This window comes from Canis lupus, chromosome 23 (assembly GCF_048164855.1).
Source record: "Canis lupus baileyi chromosome 23, mCanLup2.hap1, whole genome shotgun sequence".
Taxonomy (NCBI): domain Eukaryota; kingdom Metazoa; phylum Chordata; class Mammalia; order Carnivora; family Canidae; genus Canis; species Canis lupus.
This window is the reverse complement of record NC_132860.1, coordinates 30,282,236-30,304,438: the sequence shown is the minus strand read 5'-3', so window position 1 is coordinate 30,304,438 and position 22,203 is coordinate 30,282,236. Positions and strand designations below refer to the sequence as shown.

The window sequence follows — 22,203 nt, the reverse complement described above, 5'->3', positions numbered from 1 at the left end:
TAGGTTGTATGTTTCTAGGAACTTACCCATTTCTTCTAGGTTGTCTAGTTTGTGGGCATATAGTTGGGCATAGCAGTTGTTTATGATCCCTTTTATTTCTGTGGTATCAGTTGGAGCGTCCCCCCTTTCATTTATAATTTTATTTATTTGGGTCCTCTCTTTCTTCTTTGGTTAGTCTTGCTACAGGTTTGTTTATTTTATTTACCTTTTCAAAAATTCAACTTTTAAGTTTGTTAATCTTTTCTGTTATTTGCCTGCTCTCTATTTTACTCATTTACCAAATAAATTTGCTCTTAAATGAAAGTAAGACTCTGCATAAGGACCTTGCTACACAATCAAAAGTATATACTGTCAGTCTTCCTCCTAGTTTCCCCCCAAAGACTATCTAGCCATTTACCAAGGTCGTTGTGCATGGGGGTTATACTTTTACAGGAACTAATGGACACTGACACTGAACTGATAGGAATTTCTGGAGATGTGATTCACTAGTCAGAATAAGGCTTTCAGATGATAGGTAATAGATGGCACTTTGGCTCAGGTCCATTTCTACAGTGGGTCTAGTGGGTCCCCAAACCCACTCTGGTTATTTCTCTAGTTCTGGAATGCATAATTGGAATAAACATACTTGGCAGCAAGCAGAATTCCCAGTAAATACTCCATCATCAAATAGAAATTGTATGTATAAATGTATTCCCACAGGTTCTAATGCCACAAATAAGTTTCATGGGCAGTTTTCTATTGCTGCTATAGCAAATTACTACAAATTCAGTGGCCTGAAACAATACCCATTTATTATCTCACAGTTCTATAGGTCAGAAGTCAAGCATGCTCAACTGGGTACTCTGCTTCGGATCGCATAATGCTAAATTCAAGGTGCCAGCTGGCCTGAGCTTTTATCTGTAGTCTCTGGGTGAAAATCCACTTCCAGATTTATTCAAGTTGTTGGCAGAATCCATGTATTTCTGGCTGTAGAAATGAAGTGTCCTTTCTTTGGCAGTTATCAGATGGAAGTTTTTCTCACCTTCTAGAGGCCAGTGCATTCTTTGGCTTGTGGCTTTCTCTATCTTCAGAGCTAGCAACTGGGTGTCAAATCCTTCTTGCACTATGTATTTCTCTGAGTTCTTTTTCATCTCTCTGATTTCCTCTTATGCTCTCCTCTTCTGATTTTAAGAGTTCATGTGATTACACTGGATTACCCAGATAATTCAGGTTAATCTCCTTATTTTAAAGTTGACTGATTAGTAACCTTAATTACATCTGCAAAGTTCCTTTTACCATCTAACATAACATCATCACTGGTGTGACACCAAAGGGCAAAGGTCATGGGGGCCAGAATTGTGCTTGCCCATCCCTCCTTCCCTCCCTTCTTTATATGTGTGTCTGTCTGTCTATCTTTATCTACTTTTATCTTCTCCCATCCTTCTACCATTCAAAATAGGGTGTGTTGATAGTAATTAACCATATATATTAGTACTTAAATTAGAGGTATAACCATTACCCAGTGGTGAGAACTCTGACCTCTTGTGGAGAGAGGATTGGTCCATTTTTGGTTGCATGAGAGATAATTGCATCATGTTAGAAAATAAGGGTAGTTAGTAGAAGTGTGTATGGATACCAAATTGACCTTGAGTGGACTGTGATAATATACTTTCTGGGTCAGCTAAACTAAAACTTCATTTCTGAGAATTACATTCCCAATATAGGATTGAGTTAGGATTAGTCACGAGAAATTTGCATAAAATTTGGATGTAGGAAGTGAATCAGCAGCCACTGTTTTATATACTCTGAAGGTCAGCAGTGTGCTCAGGCATTATGGCAGCCTTCATGCAATATCACTATCTGGTAGTTCACTTAGCTGACATGGAGTGGCACCTCGGCCCACATACACTCTGATCCTGCCAGATCTTTTTTAGTTTCTCCATGTCCTAGGTCATAGTAGTAAAAGGCACCAACTATTTCTGAAGGCCTCCTTTATCATCAAGTTTGGAGGCAGTATGTTACAACTTTGTTAAACTAATATTTGTTACGTGGAGCACAGGGTGCTAGATGATGAGTCAGGGCAACAATAGTGATGAAGTGGTTCAGTGACCACAAGATTCCCTGATGCCTTCATTTAGATTTTAAAAAACATATCATCCAGCTTTTTAAATTGTTCTTATCTTTAGCTAGAAACAGGTAGAGCAGAATTTTTGATGGGACAATTGTCACTTTCCTTCCCCCCACACACCCTCTGTGTGTGTTGTGGGGTTGGACTTGTCTCCCTATTCCTTATGGTATGTGAAAGTTCTCAATGCCTCACAATAATGTGCCTTTTTTTTTTTTTTCAGAAATGATTGGTGGTTCTAATATAACTGTGGTATATAGTATATGTATTGGGGGAAGATGCAAGAAAGCTGCATCTTGGAGCTATAGGAAAGCAAGGATGAGGTCCTGAAGATTTCTTAAGCACTAGTACAGCAAATGTCGGTTTAGATGAGGAGGTTGCATTGACTAGGCTGTCCTAAAAAGGCTCTCTGTATTGAATAAGAAGGCCTTCTTCTAAAAGGGGGATGTGATTATGGAACTAAGGGGATATAAAAGAAAATGGCCCAAAGCAGAGAGAAAGCCTCTTGAAAATACTAAGTCAAGAAGCCTAAATTGGACAATCCATGTAGAGTGAGCCTCCTGTATATTCATCAGCAGTGGTATATTCCCAGATTAGAGGGATGATAGCCAAGAAAGACTTCTTTTTTTTTGATTCTCGCTGATGTGTAGGTAGTCACTAAACCTAACTCCTGCTCATTCTTCTCACTCCCTTTTGTTACCTACCTCCTGCCCACACCACTAGCCAGATGAATGCATAGGAAGAGGTAGAAAACGGAGAGAGAAAAAAATCACAGCTTTTCCTTTGCCTGAAGTTCATAGCAAGTAGATAAGAACTTCACTTGAGTTTGGCGAGAGAGTTTTGAGCTGAACTAAACTATTAATAATACTTACATGTGATTGAATATATAAAAGAAGTTTGAAAGGAGGGACGCTTGGATGGCTCAGTGGTTGAGCATCTGCGTTTGGCTTAGGGCTCCCCAGAGGGAGCCTGCTTCTCCCTCTGCCTATGTCTCTGCCTCTCTCTGTCTCTCGTGAATAAATAAATAAAGCCTTAAAAAAAAAAAAAAAAGAATGTTAAAGGAAGTGAAAAAAATCTAGTGTGGTCAGAGAAATGATTAGAAATCTAGTGTGGTCAGAAAAATGATTAGAAAAGACAAGGGGCACAATTAAATGGCAAACCTTAGTTTTCTTTTTTTTTTTATTATTTTTTTTTTATTATTTATTCATGATAGTCATAGAGAGAGGAGAGAGAGGCAGAGACACAGGCAGAGGGAGAAGCAGGCTCCATGCCAGGAGCCTGACGTGGGACTCGATCCCAGGACTCCAGGATCGCGCCCTGGGCCAAAGGCAGGCACCAAACCGCTGAGCCACCCAGGGATCCCCAAACCTTAGTTTTCTATTCTTACTTGAAAGCAAAGCCAAAACCATTTCTTGGTTAAGCTGTTTGATTAGTCCTTTGGCTATATCTACACTGATATTAAGTCCATTGTTCATTTTCTTTCAAGAACTTTGTATTAAAACACTATATTTGAGCAGCCCTGGTGGCTCAGCGGTTTAGTGCCTCCTTCAGCCCTGGGGTGTGATCCTGGAGATGTGGGATCCAGTCCCACATCAGGCTCCCTGCATGGAGCCTGCTTCTTCCTCTGCCTGTGTCTCTGCCTCTCTTTCTCCCTCTCTGTGTGTGTCTGTCATGAATAAATAAAATCTTACAAAAAAAACAAAAAAAACCAAAAAACAAAAAACCCACCACTATATTCTTGGGGCCCCAGACTGGCTCAGTCAGTAGAACATGGAACTCTTACTCTTGGGTTGTAAATTCAGTTGGGTATAGAGATTACTTAAAATCCTTTTTTTTTTTTTTTTTAAGCAAAAACATATTCTTGTTACATGGATATTAGTCCTCCTTTATTTCTTTAAACATCTTAAATATATTTGTTTTGTGATTCTTTTCTGATTGCTCTATTTTCTTGAATGCAAGTTATTCCATGTGTCAGCTTTATTGAATTCATTTGTTGACATTTTTTTTTTTATGATTTCTGATTTCTGGGTGTAAGTTCATCTTCTGCAGAATACTGTTCCTTGTGTTTTGATTAGTGATAGCTCTCGATAGGGTGACTGCTTGCCTGTTTCTTTCTTCTTGATGTGTTTTATAGCCCCTGACCAAAGAGAATTTCCTTTCTTATTTTTAATGTGGTTATATGTTAGTTGATGTATATTTTAAATTATTAAAATGTAATTTCTCCAGGTTTTATATTGAGAGAAGGTAATTTCTGTTATCTGGAAATGAGTCTAAATTATTTGACATATAATATGTAGACTAACATAACTAAGTTATGTTGGTGTTATTTTTGCTAAGAAAAATAACACTATTTTTCTTAGCAAATAATTAGCAAGTTTCTTTCATAACCTACTCTTGGAACAGAATATGTCCCATCTGCTTTACAAGGGCCCAAATCTCTTAGCTCTAGCATAGAGCAATTTTTTTTTTGCATAGAGCAATTAATATGGTAGCTATGATTGCAGTTATATTAGAAAACATATGCAAATGGACAAGGAACTTGCCAGAATGGAAAATACTAATTTTATTAAGATGGTGAACTTATGGATGACTTTTTCTCTTTTGACATTCCAGAATTTTTGTATTATATAAAGAGGGCATAATTTTTGAGTATATATTCTAGATAACTTTTAAAAATCATACCACTTATACAGACCCCCCCCCCCCCATTAAAATACCAAGTTGCCTGTAGGGTAAAGTCAAACTTCTCAACTAAGTATCTCCACAGCTTTTCAAAGATCTCTTCTCAGATTGCTTCTCTTAACTCCTTTCATTTTCTTATGCTTCATTTAGTCCAGTCTTGTTCCTCACCCTTGACACAGACACTGCTAATTTCTGCTATGTTTAAAGGATTGAAACACATTTTTGCAGGGTCGTTTTTCTAGGTACAGGATACTGGTTCTTTTGGTCCATTGTTTTGCTCAGTTTATTTGGGATCCTGGCTGCCTACTCTTCATTGCTGGTGGTGAGTAATGTTTCATTGCGGTTGGTGAGTAATGTTTCACATTTCTCCTATTCTCTTCCTGAGAAGCCTCATGAGGTGCTCCTATCTGAGATGGTATCTAGTAGGTGCTGGGAGCCTTCAGAACCTAAGATCATGCTTGTCTTAGCAGAGTTGGGGTTTGTGTCAGCTACTTGAATCTTAGGCGCAAGGGATGGATGGAGGAAAAAAGGCTTGTGCTATTAGAGGATCTGTCTTAGAACCTCCTCTTTTAAAAGGTACCAGAACATCCTTTTTCTTTTTCTTTTTTTTTTTAGAACATCCTTTTTCTAATCTTGTTTCATAGCCAATTATTTTTATGGTTCACCCAGTGTTGTTATTTTAAACACCCCAGATTCACATTACATATTGAACTACCGCATTCCATATCCTGTCTCCTGAGCATCAGTATTTCTGGGCCTTACAAATTAGCTAGTTTTTCAGACCTATTCTAATATGCAAATGTACATTAGTTCTCTAGTCCAGGTGCAGAGTAGTAATATGTAAGACCTTTGGCAAATAGTGACCCCATTTCTGTTTCCTGACATAGTAGTGTAGTGTGACATGAGAAATTCAGGCCAAGCAAGAGAAAAGTCTTTAGAAGTGTAAAGCTAGGGGAGATTAACTTTCAGGTAATGGGAGTATTTCAGTGCCCACGTACACATAGGACATATATATCTTGGGCAGCCCAGGTGGCTCAGCGGTTTAGCACCGCCTTCTGCCCAGGGTGTGATCCTGGAGACCCGGGATCTAGTCCCATGTCAGGCTCGCTGCATGGAGCCTGCTTCTCCCTCTGCCTGTGTCTGTGCCTCTCTCTCTCTCTCTTTTTCTCTCTGTCTCTCTCTCTGTGTCTCTCATGAATAAATAAATAAAATCTTTTTTTTTTTTTTTAAAAAGACATATATATCTTTCCCAGATTTCACAATTCCCTGACCTTACTGATTTCCTTTCTGATACAGAAAACCCCAACCCACCAAATCCATTGCAATTTGCATTTTTTCAATAAAATTTGTTAATCATTGTATGAGTGATAAGTATTGAGTATACAGTGATCAACAAAACATGCAGTTTCTGTTTTCATGCAAGACACTTCAAAGAGATAGGTATAAGATGTAAAGTTATAAAAGTGTCATAGTTCGCTGAGTTTAGATTCTAGTAGGGCAGCTAACTCTTAGACAAAAATAGCTAACCCAGACAGAATATTATATTTGTCATTAGAGAGGCCTAAAAAAAAGTTCTGCATGGGTTCTGAGAAGGAAGAGGTGACTTTCAGCCAAGAAGGAAGACTTCTTGGAAGAGGTGGCACTGATGTGTGATCTTGAAGGGATGTTGAATTTGGGCATGTGTATAATATGCAGATGGGGGAAGAACATTTCCAGGCTGTGGGAACATTATGACAAAGTTGGCACGATAGAAATATGGAGTGTGGGTAGATAGGAGGGAAAGGTCAGTTTCTGTTAGCATATAGAGCATAATGGAGAATAATGGGGGCATAGCTAAAAAGATAGGCTTGTGACAGATTTTGGAAGGTCTGGAAAGTAAAGCTAAGACATTTGGCATAAATCAGATTTCTATTTCAGGAAAACCATCCTGGAAGTTTTGATGTGGAGGGTGGCTTTTCTTTTAATGGGGAAAATGCAGATGAAGGATGTGCTCTGGGCCAAACTCTGGCCACTGACTTGTACTGCTTTTATACACAGTGCACATTAAATGGTATAGTTAGCTTCTAAGGCAGAAATGAGTTCTAGTGTCCAATAAGGCAATATATTATAACTATCACAAACTTCCTACTCTATGGTACATCTTTTTGGATACATGCAGTGGCAATAACAGTGCACAAAGAGGAAAATCTGAGTTCTGTTTCTGTTGTTAGGTTACTTTGTAACCTCTTTGACTCTCAATTTCTTTTTTTTTCAAATGAGAATGATAATATTTAATTGGCATTTTATGGGGCTGGATAAAAAGCAAATGAAATCAGATATATAAAATTATTTTGATAAAATAGTTAAGAGCTTTATATATTCCCTGCTGACTTGGAGCTAGTTAGATTTAGATTAAAATCTAATTAAGACTTGTTGACTAAGTATCAGATTAACAGCAGTGGTTAACTGTTGTAACAATGGCACTGATTCCTCAAGAGCTTTTAAATAACTCTTGGAAGGGCTGGCCTCTGCCTTCTCTTCTGTCACAAGTGAGTCTAAGTAATAACCAGAATACAGTTCATCACAGGGAAAAGAAATTGTTAGGAACTCAGGAAGAGTATCAGTATGGCAACTGTTAGGAAATTCCAAAGAATTCTTCCTGGAGGTGCTAGTGAACATTACACATAGAAGGTGACATTTTAACTACCTTGGAACCAGTGGCATGGGGAGGGAGAGCTTTTCAGGCAGAGGAGCAGCATGGCAAACTACCAGAGGCTGCAAAGTACAGGTATAGCAAGAAGTGAATATAGTGCCAGACTGTGAAGGGAATTCTGAGATATAGAACAGTGCTTTGGGCAGCAACTTGGTGATTTCAAAATAACCTCCTTTTTCTTCTTTGCTTTTCCAGGTACTTGCATTTTTGTTAGTTTGGGAAGGGTATGAACTATACCTGCACTGGTGTCATAAGGTAGGACACTGAATCTTTGTAGGAGACCTTGGGCCAGGACTGAATGTGCCTCTTAGGACTCAGTGTTAAGAACAGAGTGACCCTTTCTTTCATTGTTCCTTCTAAGAAGAGATCTATTTACATTGTTGGAACTGAAAGCCTTAAATTTCTAACAGTTGTAACTGATTTACTGATGGAGCTGAACTCAAACTTTTTTTTCACCACTCCTTATTAAACCCCTCTGTGACCCTGTTCTTCCCATCCCAGTAACATCATAGGCAAGCTCCATTACTTTCTCAGTCCTTTATAGTCATAGGAACATTCTCATCTCGGTCAATAAAAATTTCAGTTCATTGTAATAACCCAAACTTCCACAATATAAGATTTTTCCTCTCCTTATTTGGGCCTGACCCAGGCCTGGAAGCCTGCATGATAGAGCATGATGTCCTTCTACCTCTTTCACCAGAATAGGGCTAGGAGAAGAGGGGCTAGAATAAAAGAAACAGTGGCACAAAGAGGGGCAAGAATGTCATCCGGGGTTGATGCTGTCAGGACCAGGTAAATATTCAGTTGTTTTTATCCCACAGGGTTTTTCTGTGTGTATTTTCAGAGACCCTTCTGCTAAAATCTTGTCTGTGCTGAAGTGTGTGTCTGTCTTCCTATACTCTCAGAAATTTGTTGAAATCTTCTTGACTCACCCTTAGTTTGGAGCCCTTTAAAATGACTCCACAGTGGTGTCTCTCAAAGGACCTATATTTGTTCTACGGAAAGCAGCATCTCTGCCCCAACATCTGTGGACATGCAGCTCATTTCCAATAGCCTCCCTCATTTTGTTCTGTCATGGGCTTGCTTGAGCAGCTCCAGCCGCAGCCTCTTGCCTTTTTATAAACTTTTTTCAGGCATGATTTGACACCATATTTTGTTTTTCCTTAAACCCAAGAACATACCAAATTCTGAGTGGTCCCCTTAAAATTTCTTCATACTCAAATGAGAAGAATGAACTGGAAATGTAAAAGGGTTATTAGAATAGGTCAAAATTGAAGTCATAAGATCTTACAGGGAAAGAATGTAGATTGAGAAGTGAAAAAATAGGCCTTATTGAGATCACCGTGTGTTTTGGGGTTGGACACTGATCGGTTAGTCTCTACCAAGAATCGTGTGGAATCTAAAAAAAAAAAAAAAACAAATGAGTAGACAAAAAGCAAAATCAGACCAATAAATAAAAAGAACAAACTGATGGTTGCAGTGGAGTGTGGGGGGGAGTGTTGGACAAAATGGGTGGAGGGGAGTGGGAAATACAGGGTTCCAGTTATGGAATAAGTAAGTCACAGGAATAAAAGGCACAGCACAGGGAATGTAGTCTGCGGTATTCTAATATTGTTGCAGGTGACAGATGGTAATTACACTTGAGGTGAGCATAACATAACATAGACAGTTGTCAAATCACTATGTTGTACATCTGAAACTAATGTAACATTGTGTGCCAAATATACTCAAAATGTTTTTTAAAAAGGAATGAAAAAGGAATCCCTCTGATTGAAACCATTCTTTTTTTTTTTTAAGATTTTATTTATTCATGAGAGACCCAGAGAGGGAGAGAGGCAGAGACACAGGCTCCATGCCGGGAGCCTGATGTGGGACTCGATCCCAGGACTCCAGGATCGCACCCTGGGCCAAAGGCAGGCGCTAAACCGCTGAGCCACCCAGGGATCCCCAAACCATTCTTATTACTATTCAGGCTTATGCCTATTTTAGAAATCATGCCTACTTTGTCTCTGGCAGTTAATGCTGCTACTTGACCTCTGCCACAGCAGGATCTCATTATTGCCTTTGAAATCAGGAAACTAATTTCATTGGTGGTATCTCACCTTTATTCAGTCATAAGAGGTTTAGCCACCACTGTGCTTTTCAAGGATACTGACACTCTCCTCACTAGTGTATTTTTCAGTGTCCTCTGAGACCTCCCATAAAATATAATAAGGGAATGGGTGACCTGCTCATAGGTGATACCATTTCAGCAAACTTTTCTCAATAAATCTTTGGATTCTTTTTTCTATATTATACCAAGAAATTGCTGGTATCCCAATTTTGTTAAGCATAGGCCGCTATTGAACCAAGGTTTCGAACAATCAAACAGTTAGAACCACTTTGAGATGTGTAATACCTGGATTCTAGTGTATTCAATTCAGAATCTCTAGTAAGTACACTCAATAAATTTAGCCTGATCTAAAATTGTGTTCTTTTCTCCTTGTCCAGCACCCTTATGATTCATTCCCATACATAGTCTGCAGGGTTTTTGACCAATATAAATTAACAAATCCCTTTTCTCTTGAGGCATTCTGGGATCTAATTCCAGTTATGAGTCTATAGGAGATGAGAAATGATGGAAGTAGGGTATGGGAAGAGTAGGCATCCCCTTGGAAGGTAATTACCTTGATTGGGTCTTCATACCATGAAAGATTAGGCCTAGCAGACTTGAGAGGAAAAACTGCTTCTATTAGCAAGGGAGATTCTGTAGGACTTGAAGTGTTAGTTGTCATGTATTCAGAGTAAACCCAGAAGGAAAGGATTAGCACTAAGCTTTTTTTTTTTTTTTAATTTTTATTTATTTATGATAGTCACAGAGAGAGAAAGAGAGAGAGGCAGAGACATAGGCAGAGGGAGAAGCAGGCTCCATGCACCGGAAGCCCGATGTGGGATTCGATCCCGGGTCTCCAGGATCACGCCCTGGGCCAAAGGCAGGCGCCAAACCGCTGCACCACCCAGAGATCCCAGCACTAAGCTTTTAACCCATTCCTCTTCTACCTAGGGATACTTTGGGAAGAATGACTGACCTCAATCAAAACTTAATAAGAACCCAACCTCCTGATAAACACTTAAGATGTTTTTTAGTCAAAAGATAATAAAGAATCCTTGTCAATGAAAATTTCTAGCACAATATAACTTGCTAAATATAAATAATATTATTGTAAATAATACTGGAATTTATATGTTAGGTGAGAGACATGGCTGGCTGGAGTTGTATGATTAGTGGGATGTAAGCTAAGGATGCTCCATAACCAAAAAGGCTCCTTCTTTGAAGTAATGTTTTCCTATAACTTTGCTCAAAACACATCTCACACTCAAAGAAAATGAAAATACTGATTTGAAAAGATATGAACCCCTGTGTGTATTGCAGCATTATTTACAGTAGCTAACATATGGAAGCAGCCTGTGTCCATCAGTCCTTCTTAAAGATAAAGAAGATGTTATGCTAAGTAAAATAAGTCAAAGAAACAAATATATGATTTCATTTGTATGTGAACTCTAAAAACCAAAATGAACAGGCAAAAAGTGGAAACAGACCTATAAATACAAACAAACTGATTGTTGCCAGAGGGGAAGGGGTAGGAAAGAAGCATAAAGAGGAGAAAGAAGTGGGGAGTGGAAAGTATATCTCCCAGTTATGGAATAAATAAGTCACAGAGGTGAAAGGTGGTACAGCACAGGGAATGTAGTCAAAGGTATTGTGACAGTGTTGTATGGTGATAGTAGCTATATATGAGGTGAGCATAACATTATGTATAGACTTGCCCAATCACTGTGTTGTACACCTAAGACTTTTGCAACATTGTGAGTCAACTATATTTCAATTAAAAGAAAACACACCTCACATTTTAAGTCCCAAGACCCAAATGCATCCTAATATAGAAGGGGAAAGACCTTTTTATGAGTAACTGCATATGACGGGTTGACATTTCTCCAAGAGAAAATGTTTTATATGTACCTTCTAATTGCCCGAATACTTTGAATCATTATTAAGTTTGGTGTTGGGTAGATTATAGAACAGTATGAGATTCATGTGAGCTTGATTTGACAATTAAACTTTTATGTTGAGACGCTTCTGTTTTGTTAATAAGCTACTTAAAATTTTTGCATCTGTGTACATAGGAGAGATTGGCATATACGGGCATACCTTATGTCACTGCACTTCACTTTATTGCAGTTTGCAGATACTGTTTTTTACAAATTGAAGGTTTGTGACAGCCCTGTGTCCGGCAAGTCATTGGTGCCATTTTTCCAACAGCATTTACTCACGTTGTGTCCTGTATCACATTTCTGTAATTCTCACAGTATTTCAGACTTTCTCATTGTCATTATATTTGTTATGATGATCTGTGATCAAGAATCTTTGTGTTACTGTTGTAAATGTTTTGGGTTACCATGAACCACCACCATGTCAGATGGTGAACTTAATTGATAAATGTGTATATTCTGACTGCTCCACCCACTGGTCATACCCTGTTTTCTTTCTCCCTTTCCTCAAACCTCCCTATTTTCTGAGACAACACTGGAAGTAGACAATATTGGAATTAGACCACTTAATAGCCCTACAGTGGCCTCTGAGTGTTCCAGTGAAAGGAAGAGTTACATCTCTATGCTAAATCACCAGCTAGAAATGATGAAGCTTAGTGAGGAAGGCATATCAAAAGCCGAGATAGGCTAAAGACTAGGCATTCTTGCACCAAACAGCCATGCTGTGAATGCAAAGAAAAAGTCCTTGAAAGAAATCAAAAGTGCTATTCCGACAAACAAGAATGGCAAGAAAGCATTGCTGATAAGAAGAAAGCTTTGGGATCCCTGGGTGGCGCAGCGGTTTGGCACCTGCCTTTGGCCCAGGGCGCGATCCTGGAGACCCGGGATTGAGTCCCACGTTGGGCTCCTGGTGCATGGAGCCTGCTTCTCCCTCTGCCTATGTCTCTGCCTCTCTCTCTTTCTCTGTGACTATCATAAATAAATAAAGATTTAAAAAAAATTTTTTTTTAAAAAAAGAAGAAAGCTTTGGTGGTCTGAATAGAAAATCAAACCAGCCGAAGCATTCCCTTAAGTCAAAGCCTAATCCAGAGGAAGGCCCTCTCTTCAATTCTCTGAAGGCTAAGAGAAGGTGAGGAAGTTGCAGAAGAGAAGTTGGAAGCCAGCAGAAATGGTTCATAAGGTTTAGGAAAGAAGCTCTCTCCATAATATCAAAGTGCCGGGTGGAGCAACAAGTGCTGATATAGAAGCTGCAGCAAGTTATCCAGGAGATCTTGCTAATTCATGATGGTGGCTACACTTGACAACAGATGTTCAATATAGACAAAATATCCTTGTATTGGAAAAAGATGGCATCTAGGACTTCAATGGCTAGAGAGAAGTCAGTGCCGGGCTTCAAAGGACAGGCTGACTCTCTTGTTAGGGGCTAATGCAGCTGGTGATTTTAAGTTGAAGCCAGTGCTCATTTACCATTCCAAAAATCCTAGGGTCCTGAGGAATTACACAAAATCTACTCTGCCTGTGCTCTATAAATGCAACAACAAAGCTTGAATGGTAATATGGTTTACTGAATATATTTTAAAGATTTTATTTATTTATGTTAAACACAGAGAGAGAGAGAGAGAGAGAGAGAGAAAGGCAGAGAGGCAGAGGGAGAAGCAGGCTCTATGCAGCGAGCCCGATGCGGGACTCCATCCTGGGACCCCAGGATCATGCCCCAGGCTGAACGCAGGCGCTAAACCGCTGAACCACCCAGGGATCCCCATGGTTTACTGAATATTTTAAGCCCACTATTGAGACAACCTGCTCAGAAAAAAATTTTCTCCTGCTCATTGACAATATACCTGATCACACAAGAGCTCTGCTCGAGATGTACAGCAAAATGAATGTTTTCATGCATGCTAATACAACATCCATTTTGTAGCATAGATTAAGAAGTCATTTTGACTATCAAGCCTTATTATTATTTAAGAAATACATTTTGTAAGGTGATAGCTGCCACAGATAGTGATTTCTCTGATAGATCTGAGCAAAGTAAATTGAAAAGCTTCTGGAAAGATTCAACATTCAAGATGTCCTGAAGAACATTTGTGGTTCATGGGAAGCAGTCAAAATATCAACATGAACAGGAGTTTGGAAGAAGTGGATTCCAATTCTCAGGGAAGACTGAAGGGTTCAATACTTGAGTGAGTAACTGAAGACATAGTGGAAATAGCAAGAAAACTATAATTAGAAATGGAGCTTGAGGGATCCCTGGGTGGCGCAGCGGTTTAGCGCCTGCCTTTAGCCCAGGGCGCGATCCTGGAGACCTGGGATCGAATCCCACGTCAGGCTCCCGGTGCATGGAGCCTGCTTCTCCCTCTGCCTATGTCTCTGCCCCCGCCCCCTCTCTCTCTTTGTGTGACTATCATAAATAAATAAAAATATTTTTAAAAAATGGAGCTTGAGGATGTGACTCAATTGCTGTAATCTTATGATAAAACTTGAATGAGCAGTTCTTATGGGTGAGCAAAGTGTTAAGATGAAATCTGCTGGTGAAGATGCTGTGAGAATGGTTGAAGTGACACAAAGGATTTAGAATATTATGTAAACTTAGTTGGTAAAGCAGTGGCAGGGTTTGAGAAGATTAACTCCAATTTGGAAAGAAGTTTTACTGTGAGTAAAATGCTGTCAAACAGCATCACATGCTACAGAGAAATCATTCATGAAAGGAACAGTCAACCAATGCAGCAGACTTCATTGTTATCCTATTTTAAGAAATTACCACAGTCACCCCAGCCTTCAGCAACCACCACCCTGATGAGTCAGCAGCCATCAACACTGAGGCCTTACACTGGCAAAAACATTATGACTCACTGAAAATTCAGATAATGGTTAACATTTTCAGCAATTAAGTATTTTTGAATTAAGGTACGTACATTGCTTTTAAAGATATAATGCTATTACACACTAATTGACTACAGTATAATATAAACATAACTTTAAATGCACTGGGAAAGCAGAAAATTCATCTGACTTGCTTTATTGTAATAATTTATTGTGGTGGTCTGGAACTCAACCTGCAGTTATGTCTGAGGTATGCTTGTACTTTTTCTTTTTTGTCCTGTCCTTGTTGAGTTTGGGTGTGAATGTTTTGTTGGCTATGTAAGACAAGTTAGAATGTGTTCCCTCTTTTTCTATTCTCTGGAAGAGTTTGTTAAAGATTGGAAATGTTTAAATGTTTGATAAATTAGCCATTTAAGCCAGCAAAGCCTGGAGGTATTTTATGAGGAGGTTTAATTATGGATTCAATTACTTTAATGGATAATGGAAAGGCGGTAACTAAGTACTCTTTAGAGGGCAACACAGATGTAGAAAAATTATACATTTAGAGGAGAAAAACTTAGGGGCACTTGGGTAGCTCATTTGGTTAAGTGTCTGCCTTTGGCTCAGATCATCATCTCAGGGGCCTAGGATTGAGTCCCGCTCTGGGCTTTCTGTTTAGCAGGGAGTCTGCTTCTCTCTCTACCTCTCCCCACTGCTTGTGTGCTCTCTTTGTCTCTCTCAAATAAATAATAAAATCTTTTAAAAAAATAAAGGAGAAAATCTCAGAGTTGTGTTTTCTTGGTCTCAGTGTTTTTTCTTTGTGAAGTGTGTAGTGTTCTGGCAAGCAGATTTTGGTTTCCCTTTGTCCAACAAATATTTATTGGATGCCTACCATGTGCCTAACATTCTGCAAGGCAGTAAGGATATAATCATAAACAGTGTCCTTGATACCATGAATGTTATAGTCTTTGGGGAAGACATACATTGAAAAGGTAATTAGAAAGTACGATTTACTTGTGATTTTGTTGATTCTTACAAAAAATGTAGTGACCCATTGTAAAGGCCATTGTTGAAGCTGAGAGATGCCTAGCAATATTGAGGGCTCAGCTGAGGCAGTAAAGGCGTCAAACTACATAGCTGAGTGATTTTTTTCCAGCCATGCTGTCCAGCAAAGACTTCTACACAAAGAAAGTAAGTGATTGGATCCATTCCATATTGGAGATTTGCGAGGTTGTTAGATTAAAAGGATGAGGAAATGAGATCCCTGACATTGTTGAGACACACATAAAATTCCCAACGACAGTTCTGATTCAGTTCTAGTGTCTGGAAGTCAAGAAAAACTTTCTGTTTCTCCAGATCGTGATTCTGATAGTGATTATGATATGCTCATTTTTTCTCTGGATTTTATGCAAGTTCTGGCGAGACAGGTGGCTGACAGCTGGGCTGTCACTTCAGGTAAGCATCATCCTATAGGTCTAGCACTGTCTGTTTAGATGTGTTCAGCCTAACTTTTGGCTTTCTCCCAGGTCTTTGCTCCTTACATACACCTGAGCAGCATAACTGTGATGGTTATCCTTTCCTGGCCTGTGGCCTTCTACTTGATCCATTTGGAAGAAGAAGGTATGTCATGTGGGTGGAACCTCGCCTGATTCTTTCAGCTCGGACTTTAGCTTGTTTTCTACACTTAGCAAAATGCAAGTTTGGCAGACAGCCACCACTATATCTTTTTGAAATTTGTTTAGCTTGTTACTTCTACATACTCTTTGTGGTTGAACTCAATGATTTGTGGTCTGTCACAGCATTTCTCTAACTTAACAAGTCTCCATCTAAAGAGGGATTCTTCTAGAATAATAAGAATTTTCTCCATGTTGTTACAGATTGTCTGGGAATGGATTGAGGGTGGGGTGAGAATAGAGGTACATTTTATTTGACCAGAATGTTTGTACAAGTCACGATTCCTTTAGTTTGTATCAAGTATTACTAGTTTCAAGGAATGAACTTACGATAGGTCCAGATGTCCCTGGTTCCTTCCTAGTAATTCAAAGCAGTCTCCTGTGTGTCCCTGACTGACAGAAATGTCTGCTTTTTCCACTGATTTCCTCTCCATTCCTAATATGGAAACAAAAGAGAATCAGCTATTTACTGAATTGTTTTGAGACTGAAGTTATCTTGCAGCATCTTTACTAAAAAACTACAATCTTCCTTTCTATGCATCTCTCTTTTTACTCTTAGTTAAATAAGGAGTGTTTGCTTCCTGACTTGTGGAAGGATGCAGGCAAAAGAAAGACTAGCTTGATACTTTTGCCATTGATGGTTGTATGTGTGTATATGAGTAGGTGGAGGTGAATTTTAGGCAATATTTCTGGGCAGGATCTTAAAGGGTTGATAATGATCTCTTTTTCATTTCCTGAATTTTAGCTAGAGTCAGAAGATACAAGATGGCACACAATGACAGAGAAAGAACCAAGAGATGTAATATAATCACAAAGTTGAGAGGTTAGAGCTGGAGATCTAGATTTGCAAGTGATTGGAGCATAAGTGATAACTTTTAAAAATGTGCAAATGGGTAAAATTCTCAGAGGTCTAAAATAGTGTTGAAATGGCCAGTGACAGCAGATATTGTGTGTGTGTGTGTGTGTGTGTGTATAAGAGAGAGAAGAACGAGTACCTAATATTTATTGATTACTTAGTATGACTCATCACTGTCCTATCAATTCTATGAGGAAGATTTTAGTAGCAAGATAGCCCCATTTTTAAGAATGAAGAAAATGAAGACCCAGAGAGGTTAAGCAATATGTTCTTAGTTACACAATTAGAAAGTGATAGACTCTGGCTTTGAACTAAGATTTCTGTCATCTAGGGCTCCTTCCACTATATTGCACTGCCTTAAATATGGACATTTTAGGCTTTCCAGATTTCAGGGCTTTCTTAGAAGCAGCCAAACTACTCATCCTCCTGAGAAGGTATTCCTTAATATTTTCTCTTCATCCTACCTCCTGCACAGTTTATTCCCTTATAAATTTGCAGTTCCAATAATCTTTTCTTAACAATAATGCTTGTATTTGGATAACCCTATACTTTCAAATCACTGAAAATAAATAAGGGTGTGACAGAAATAGTAAATCAGCCAGTCCACAGAGTTAATTAAACCAATAGACTGGGTACTTACTGACTGCTGCTGGGATAGTTGGTTGCTTTGGTTGCTTGAGATGGTTCTCCATTCCTCTTCTGCTTTGTTCTCACTTCTCCCCCGACTTTTTCAGCTCTACAGGTGGCTATTGGATTGCCTTTTTTCTTCATCCTTTTATGTCTCTATGTTGTGCCATTGGGGATTCATTCTCCCTGCATTCAGGAGGAGGGTAAATTGGGACCCAAGCCAGACTTCTTTGGACATAGAGGGGCACCCATGGTAGGTCTGAACATGGGTGAGTAAAGGTATGCATGGGGTGTGGGGATGAGAATGGGACCTCAAAACCCTGGGAACCCATGGAAAGGAAAAAGGGTTAGCTTGAAATGACAAGAATAAGGAGTTAATTATAGAGGTTGTATTTGAACCCAAGTCACCTGACTTAATTTATTTTTATGTACTGTGCCCAGTGGTATTGCCTCACATGAGCAAAGTCCTGGAATCAGACTGGGTAGAGGAGAATATAGGCAGGCTCTTTGAAAAAAGAGCTGAGAGATCCAAACTTATCTTCCTAAAGCCTTTTCATTACTGGGCTCTCTCCCAGCCATAAAAGGGATGTTAGGATGAGAGATACTGAGGTATAGGGACTAATGTTCTTTACTTTCACAGCTGGGGCCTGAGAATACCATGATGGCCTTTGAGAAAGCTGTTGAACAAGGGGCCTATGGGCTGGAGAGTGATGTACATTTAAGGTAGGAAAGCATGGGCAGGGGTGGGGAGGAGATAAGACCAATGTTGTGGAAGACAACCAGCATGGCCCAAGTTGTAGAGAGGGCAGGCCCCGGGAAGTTTCTACTGTGTTTATGTGGCACATATCCACAAAGCACATACACACACCACTTCTTTACAAACCATACATCTGTACCCCTACATTCTCAAACATAGTCTCATAAATCATAACATGTACTATATGGTCTCCATACATAATTCAGGTTTGTCTTCATCGCAAACCATGTTAACATTTTAACCCCATGTACAATCTTAGCAATCTACTTAACATTCCCTGGGCACCTATTATATTCCAGGCCTTCTTGTTAAGTGCTAGAGAGAGGCAAATAAGATGTAGCCCTGCCTAAGAGATGTTCCCAGCCAGTGAAGGAGGCATGGCATGTTTACAAACACAGTATAAAACCATTTGTGGTGAGTTCCTTCCAGGGAAGAGTAAGTCCGATGCAGTGGAACCTCAGTGGAGGAAAAGGCCTCCACTTTTTCACCACCTATTGTGTGAAAAAGATCTATATCCTCAGAAATGTGTTTACATTGCCTTGAGAGAAAAATATTTTAACAGAGATGGAGAAGGAAGGTATGCTGGGCAGAGACAGCAGTTTATTCAAAGGCATCTAAATGAGAAATAAGTTTGTAGATCATCAATAACCTGTGTGGATTCCTAAAGTGATATGCTTTGGGGACAGGAGAGGGCTATGTGAAGAAGAAGTATAGCTGTAAAGCTCACTGAGGCTTGATCATGGAGATCCCTAAATGTGTAATGGGCAGCTGTGGTAGATTTTAGAGAACATATTACCATATTGTTTTAGAAAGGCTCATCAGGAAGTGTATGAGGGAGAAATGTCAGGGAGTTGGGTGGTAGACTATAGCAGTGTCCAAGGGAAAACAAAAGAAAATTTGGATCAGAGCAGGGGTGAGGACACAAAGACATGCTTTGCTGTAGAACCTGTATACCTTAGCAACTGGAAGTGGAAAGGCTTAATCTGTAGCATGGGCATAATTAGACAATGTGGTGTGTACAAACTGTCTTCACAGCCCTTCCAAGGGGGAAACAAGAAAAATGAACCTTACATTTCACAGATGAGGAAATGTGTTTTGAACCTAGATTCAAATAAGGGAAATGTATTACTAAAGTCATAAGGCTAGAATTTACATGATAAATCCAGAATTAGAACTAGATTTCCTGACTCCTGACTGGGGTTTTTGATGTTACCCAGCAATGACAATTGTTTGATGCAGAATGTTTGAATATTGTGGATATTCTATCAGAGCACCTGGGTTCATTTGTTGAAATGCCTTGTGGTCATGGCATAATGTGGTAAAGGTGCTGAGTCAGTGAGGTCCTGGCATACTGCCTTTCTCTCTTCTGTTACTTCTGTGACCTCAACTTTGATGTAGGTGATCCTTCCAACCCCTCAGTTTCTTTGCTTATACCGGCACTATCCATATTCATGGATAGGTCATACCCTAAGTTTTATCATTACCAAAAATTGAATATCAGTTAGAGTCCAGTCAGGACACAAATACCACATCAGTAATTTTAACAGAAAAATGTAATATCCAGAATTACTAAGTGTTAAAATGTGGTTAACTACGAAGAGGTAAGAGGATCCTGAGAGTTCAAAAGTATCAAGTACAGCTACTGGAACTTCTGTTCCAGATGAAATGAAGTAAGCACATATCACCCTTTTTTCCCCCAAGAATTACAAAAAAAAAAAAAAAAATACCCCTCCCCAAAAAACTGGACAAAATTCATTTACAAGTGCACATCCTGCCCACTCCTTTGAAGAATAAGAGATGTAGTTGACTTTCTTAACCCACAGAAACAGAGAGTTAGGCAAAATGAGGAGACAGAAGAATATGTCACAAATGAAAGAACAGGACAAAAATCACAGGAAGAGACCTAGTGAAACACCTATAAGTAACATGCCTGATAGAGAATTTATTTATTTATTTATTTATTTATTTATTTATTTATTTATTTATTTATTTATTTTTAAAGACTTTATTGTTCATGAGAGACAGAGAGAAAGAGAAAAGCAGAGACAGACAGAGGGAGAAGCAGGCTCCACGCAGGGAGCCCAATATGGGACTCGATTCTGGGACCCCAGGATCATTCGGGACCCCAGGATCATGCCCTGTGTGTGGAGGCAGACTCTCAACTGCTGAGCCACCCAGGCATCCCCTGATAGAGAATTTAAAGTAATGATCATAAAAATACTTACTGGACTTCAGAAAAGAATGGAAGGCATCAGTGAGACCCTGAAGACAGAGATAGAAAACAAAGAACCATTTAGAGTTGAAGAACACAATAAATAGCAGCTTGAAAGAAGCAGAGGGACAATTTAATAAATTAGAAGACAGTAATTGAAAGCAAAGGAAAAAATAATTATGAAAACAAAAATAAACTTATGGAACTCAGTGACTCCATCAAGCACGATAGCATTCACATTATAGGGTTCCCAGAAGGAGGAGAGAAAAGGGGGTGGAAAATTTATTTGAAGAATTAAGAGCTGAAAATTTACCTAATCTGGGGAAGGAAACCGGTATTCAGATCCAGGAGGCACAGAGATCCCTCAACAAAATCAACCAAAGTACCCATCCCAAAACACATAGTAATCAAAATGGCATAAAGTAACGATAAAGAAAAAAGTCTTGAAAATAGCAAAAGAAAACAGTTACATACAAAAGAAACCCTGTAAGGTTTTTTTTTTTCTTTTTTTTTTTTTTGAGACCCTGTAAGTTTATGAGATTTTTAAGCAGAAGCTTTGCAAGCCAGAAGAGTGTGTCACGATCTCTTCCAAGTGCTGAAAGGGAATAATCAACAGCCAAGAACACTCTTCCCTATCATTCATAATGGAGAAAAAGTTCCTCAAAAGAAAAAACTAAAGAAGTTCATGACCACTAAACTAGCCCTACAAGAAATATTAAAGGGGACCCTTTATTGTAAGAGAATGGAAAGTAGGAAATACAAAAACAGTAAAAGTATTTCCATAAAAAAACTAGTCAAGGGATTTACAAAATGAAAGGATGTAAAATATGGTACCATACACCTAAAATGGGAAAAAAGGAATAAAGAATGAGTTTGAATTTAAGTGACAGTCAACTTAGTATAGATTGCTATATGGTGAAGATGTTATATACAAATCTAATGGTAACCCCAAATCAAAAACCACTATAGATATGCAAAGAATAAAGAGAAAGAAGTCCAAATATGTCACTAAGAAAACCAGCACAGAAAGCATAAAAGAGAAGAATCAGAAAAACGACAAAAACAACCAGTAACAAAAAATCAAATCCATATCTATCAATAATTACTTTGAATGTAAATAGACTAAATGCTTCAATCAAAAGACATAGGGTAAAGAAATGGATTGAAAACAAAAAAAAAGACCTATATGCTGCCTACACAGAACCCATTTCAGGCCTAAAGACACCTGCTAATTGAAAGTGAATGGATGGAAAAACATTTATCATGCAAATGGATGTCAAAAGAATGCCAGAGGAGCAATACTTAGACAAAATAAATTTTCTTTTATGTTTGAAAAATCGTTTTATTTTCATTCTAGTGTAGTTAACATATAATATTAGTTTCAGGTGTACAATGTAGTGATTCAGTAATATATATAATTTTATATATTACTCCGTGCTCATTGTGTTAAATGTACTCTTAATCTTCTTCATCTGCTTCACTTATCTCCTCACTCACTTCCTCTCTAGTAACCTTCTGTTTGTTCTCTATAATTAAGAATTTGATTCTTGGTTTGTCTCATTTTTTTTTCTCTCTGTTCATTTGTTTTGTTTCTTTTTAAAAAATTACTGTTTTTTTCTTAATTTAAATTTTAGGTAGTTAACATACGTGCAATATTGGTTTCTGGAGTAGTATTCAGTGATTCATCACTTAAATATAACACCCAGTGCTCATCATAACAAGTGCCCTCCTTAATACTCATCTCTCATCTAGCTCATCCCCACCCCCCC

The 22,203-nt window shown here is 38.7% G+C and overlaps 1 protein-coding gene across 19 annotated transcripts in view; it reads left to right on the top strand.

Moving 5' to 3' along the window:
* The window catches only part of GDPD4 (glycerophosphodiester phosphodiesterase domain containing 4), a 119,910-nt gene that overhangs the window by 14,301 nt on the left and 83,406 nt on the right, over nucleotides 1-22,203 (top strand). For 10 of the 19 annotated variants that reach the window (XR_012015721.1, XR_012015710.1, XR_012015711.1 and 7 more), the window contains 7 exons: nucleotides 5,015-5,108; nucleotides 7,674-7,733; nucleotides 15,666-15,764; nucleotides 15,836-15,929; nucleotides 16,728-16,805; nucleotides 17,573-17,718; nucleotides 18,106-18,188. Coding sequence is in view for 6 of the 19 variants with exons in the window: in XM_072794749.1 (XP_072650850.1) it covers nucleotides 5,015-5,108; nucleotides 7,674-7,733; nucleotides 15,666-15,764; nucleotides 15,836-15,929; nucleotides 16,728-16,805; nucleotides 17,573-17,718; nucleotides 18,106-18,188 (654 nt within the window). In the remaining 13 variants the exon portion in view is untranslated. The remainder of the gene's footprint in view (nucleotides 1-5,014; nucleotides 5,109-7,673; nucleotides 7,734-15,665; nucleotides 15,765-15,835; nucleotides 15,930-16,727; nucleotides 16,806-17,572; nucleotides 17,719-18,105; nucleotides 18,189-22,203) is intronic. The other 9 variants (XR_012015716.1, XR_012015718.1, XR_012015719.1 and 6 more) reach the window with 7 other exon arrangements.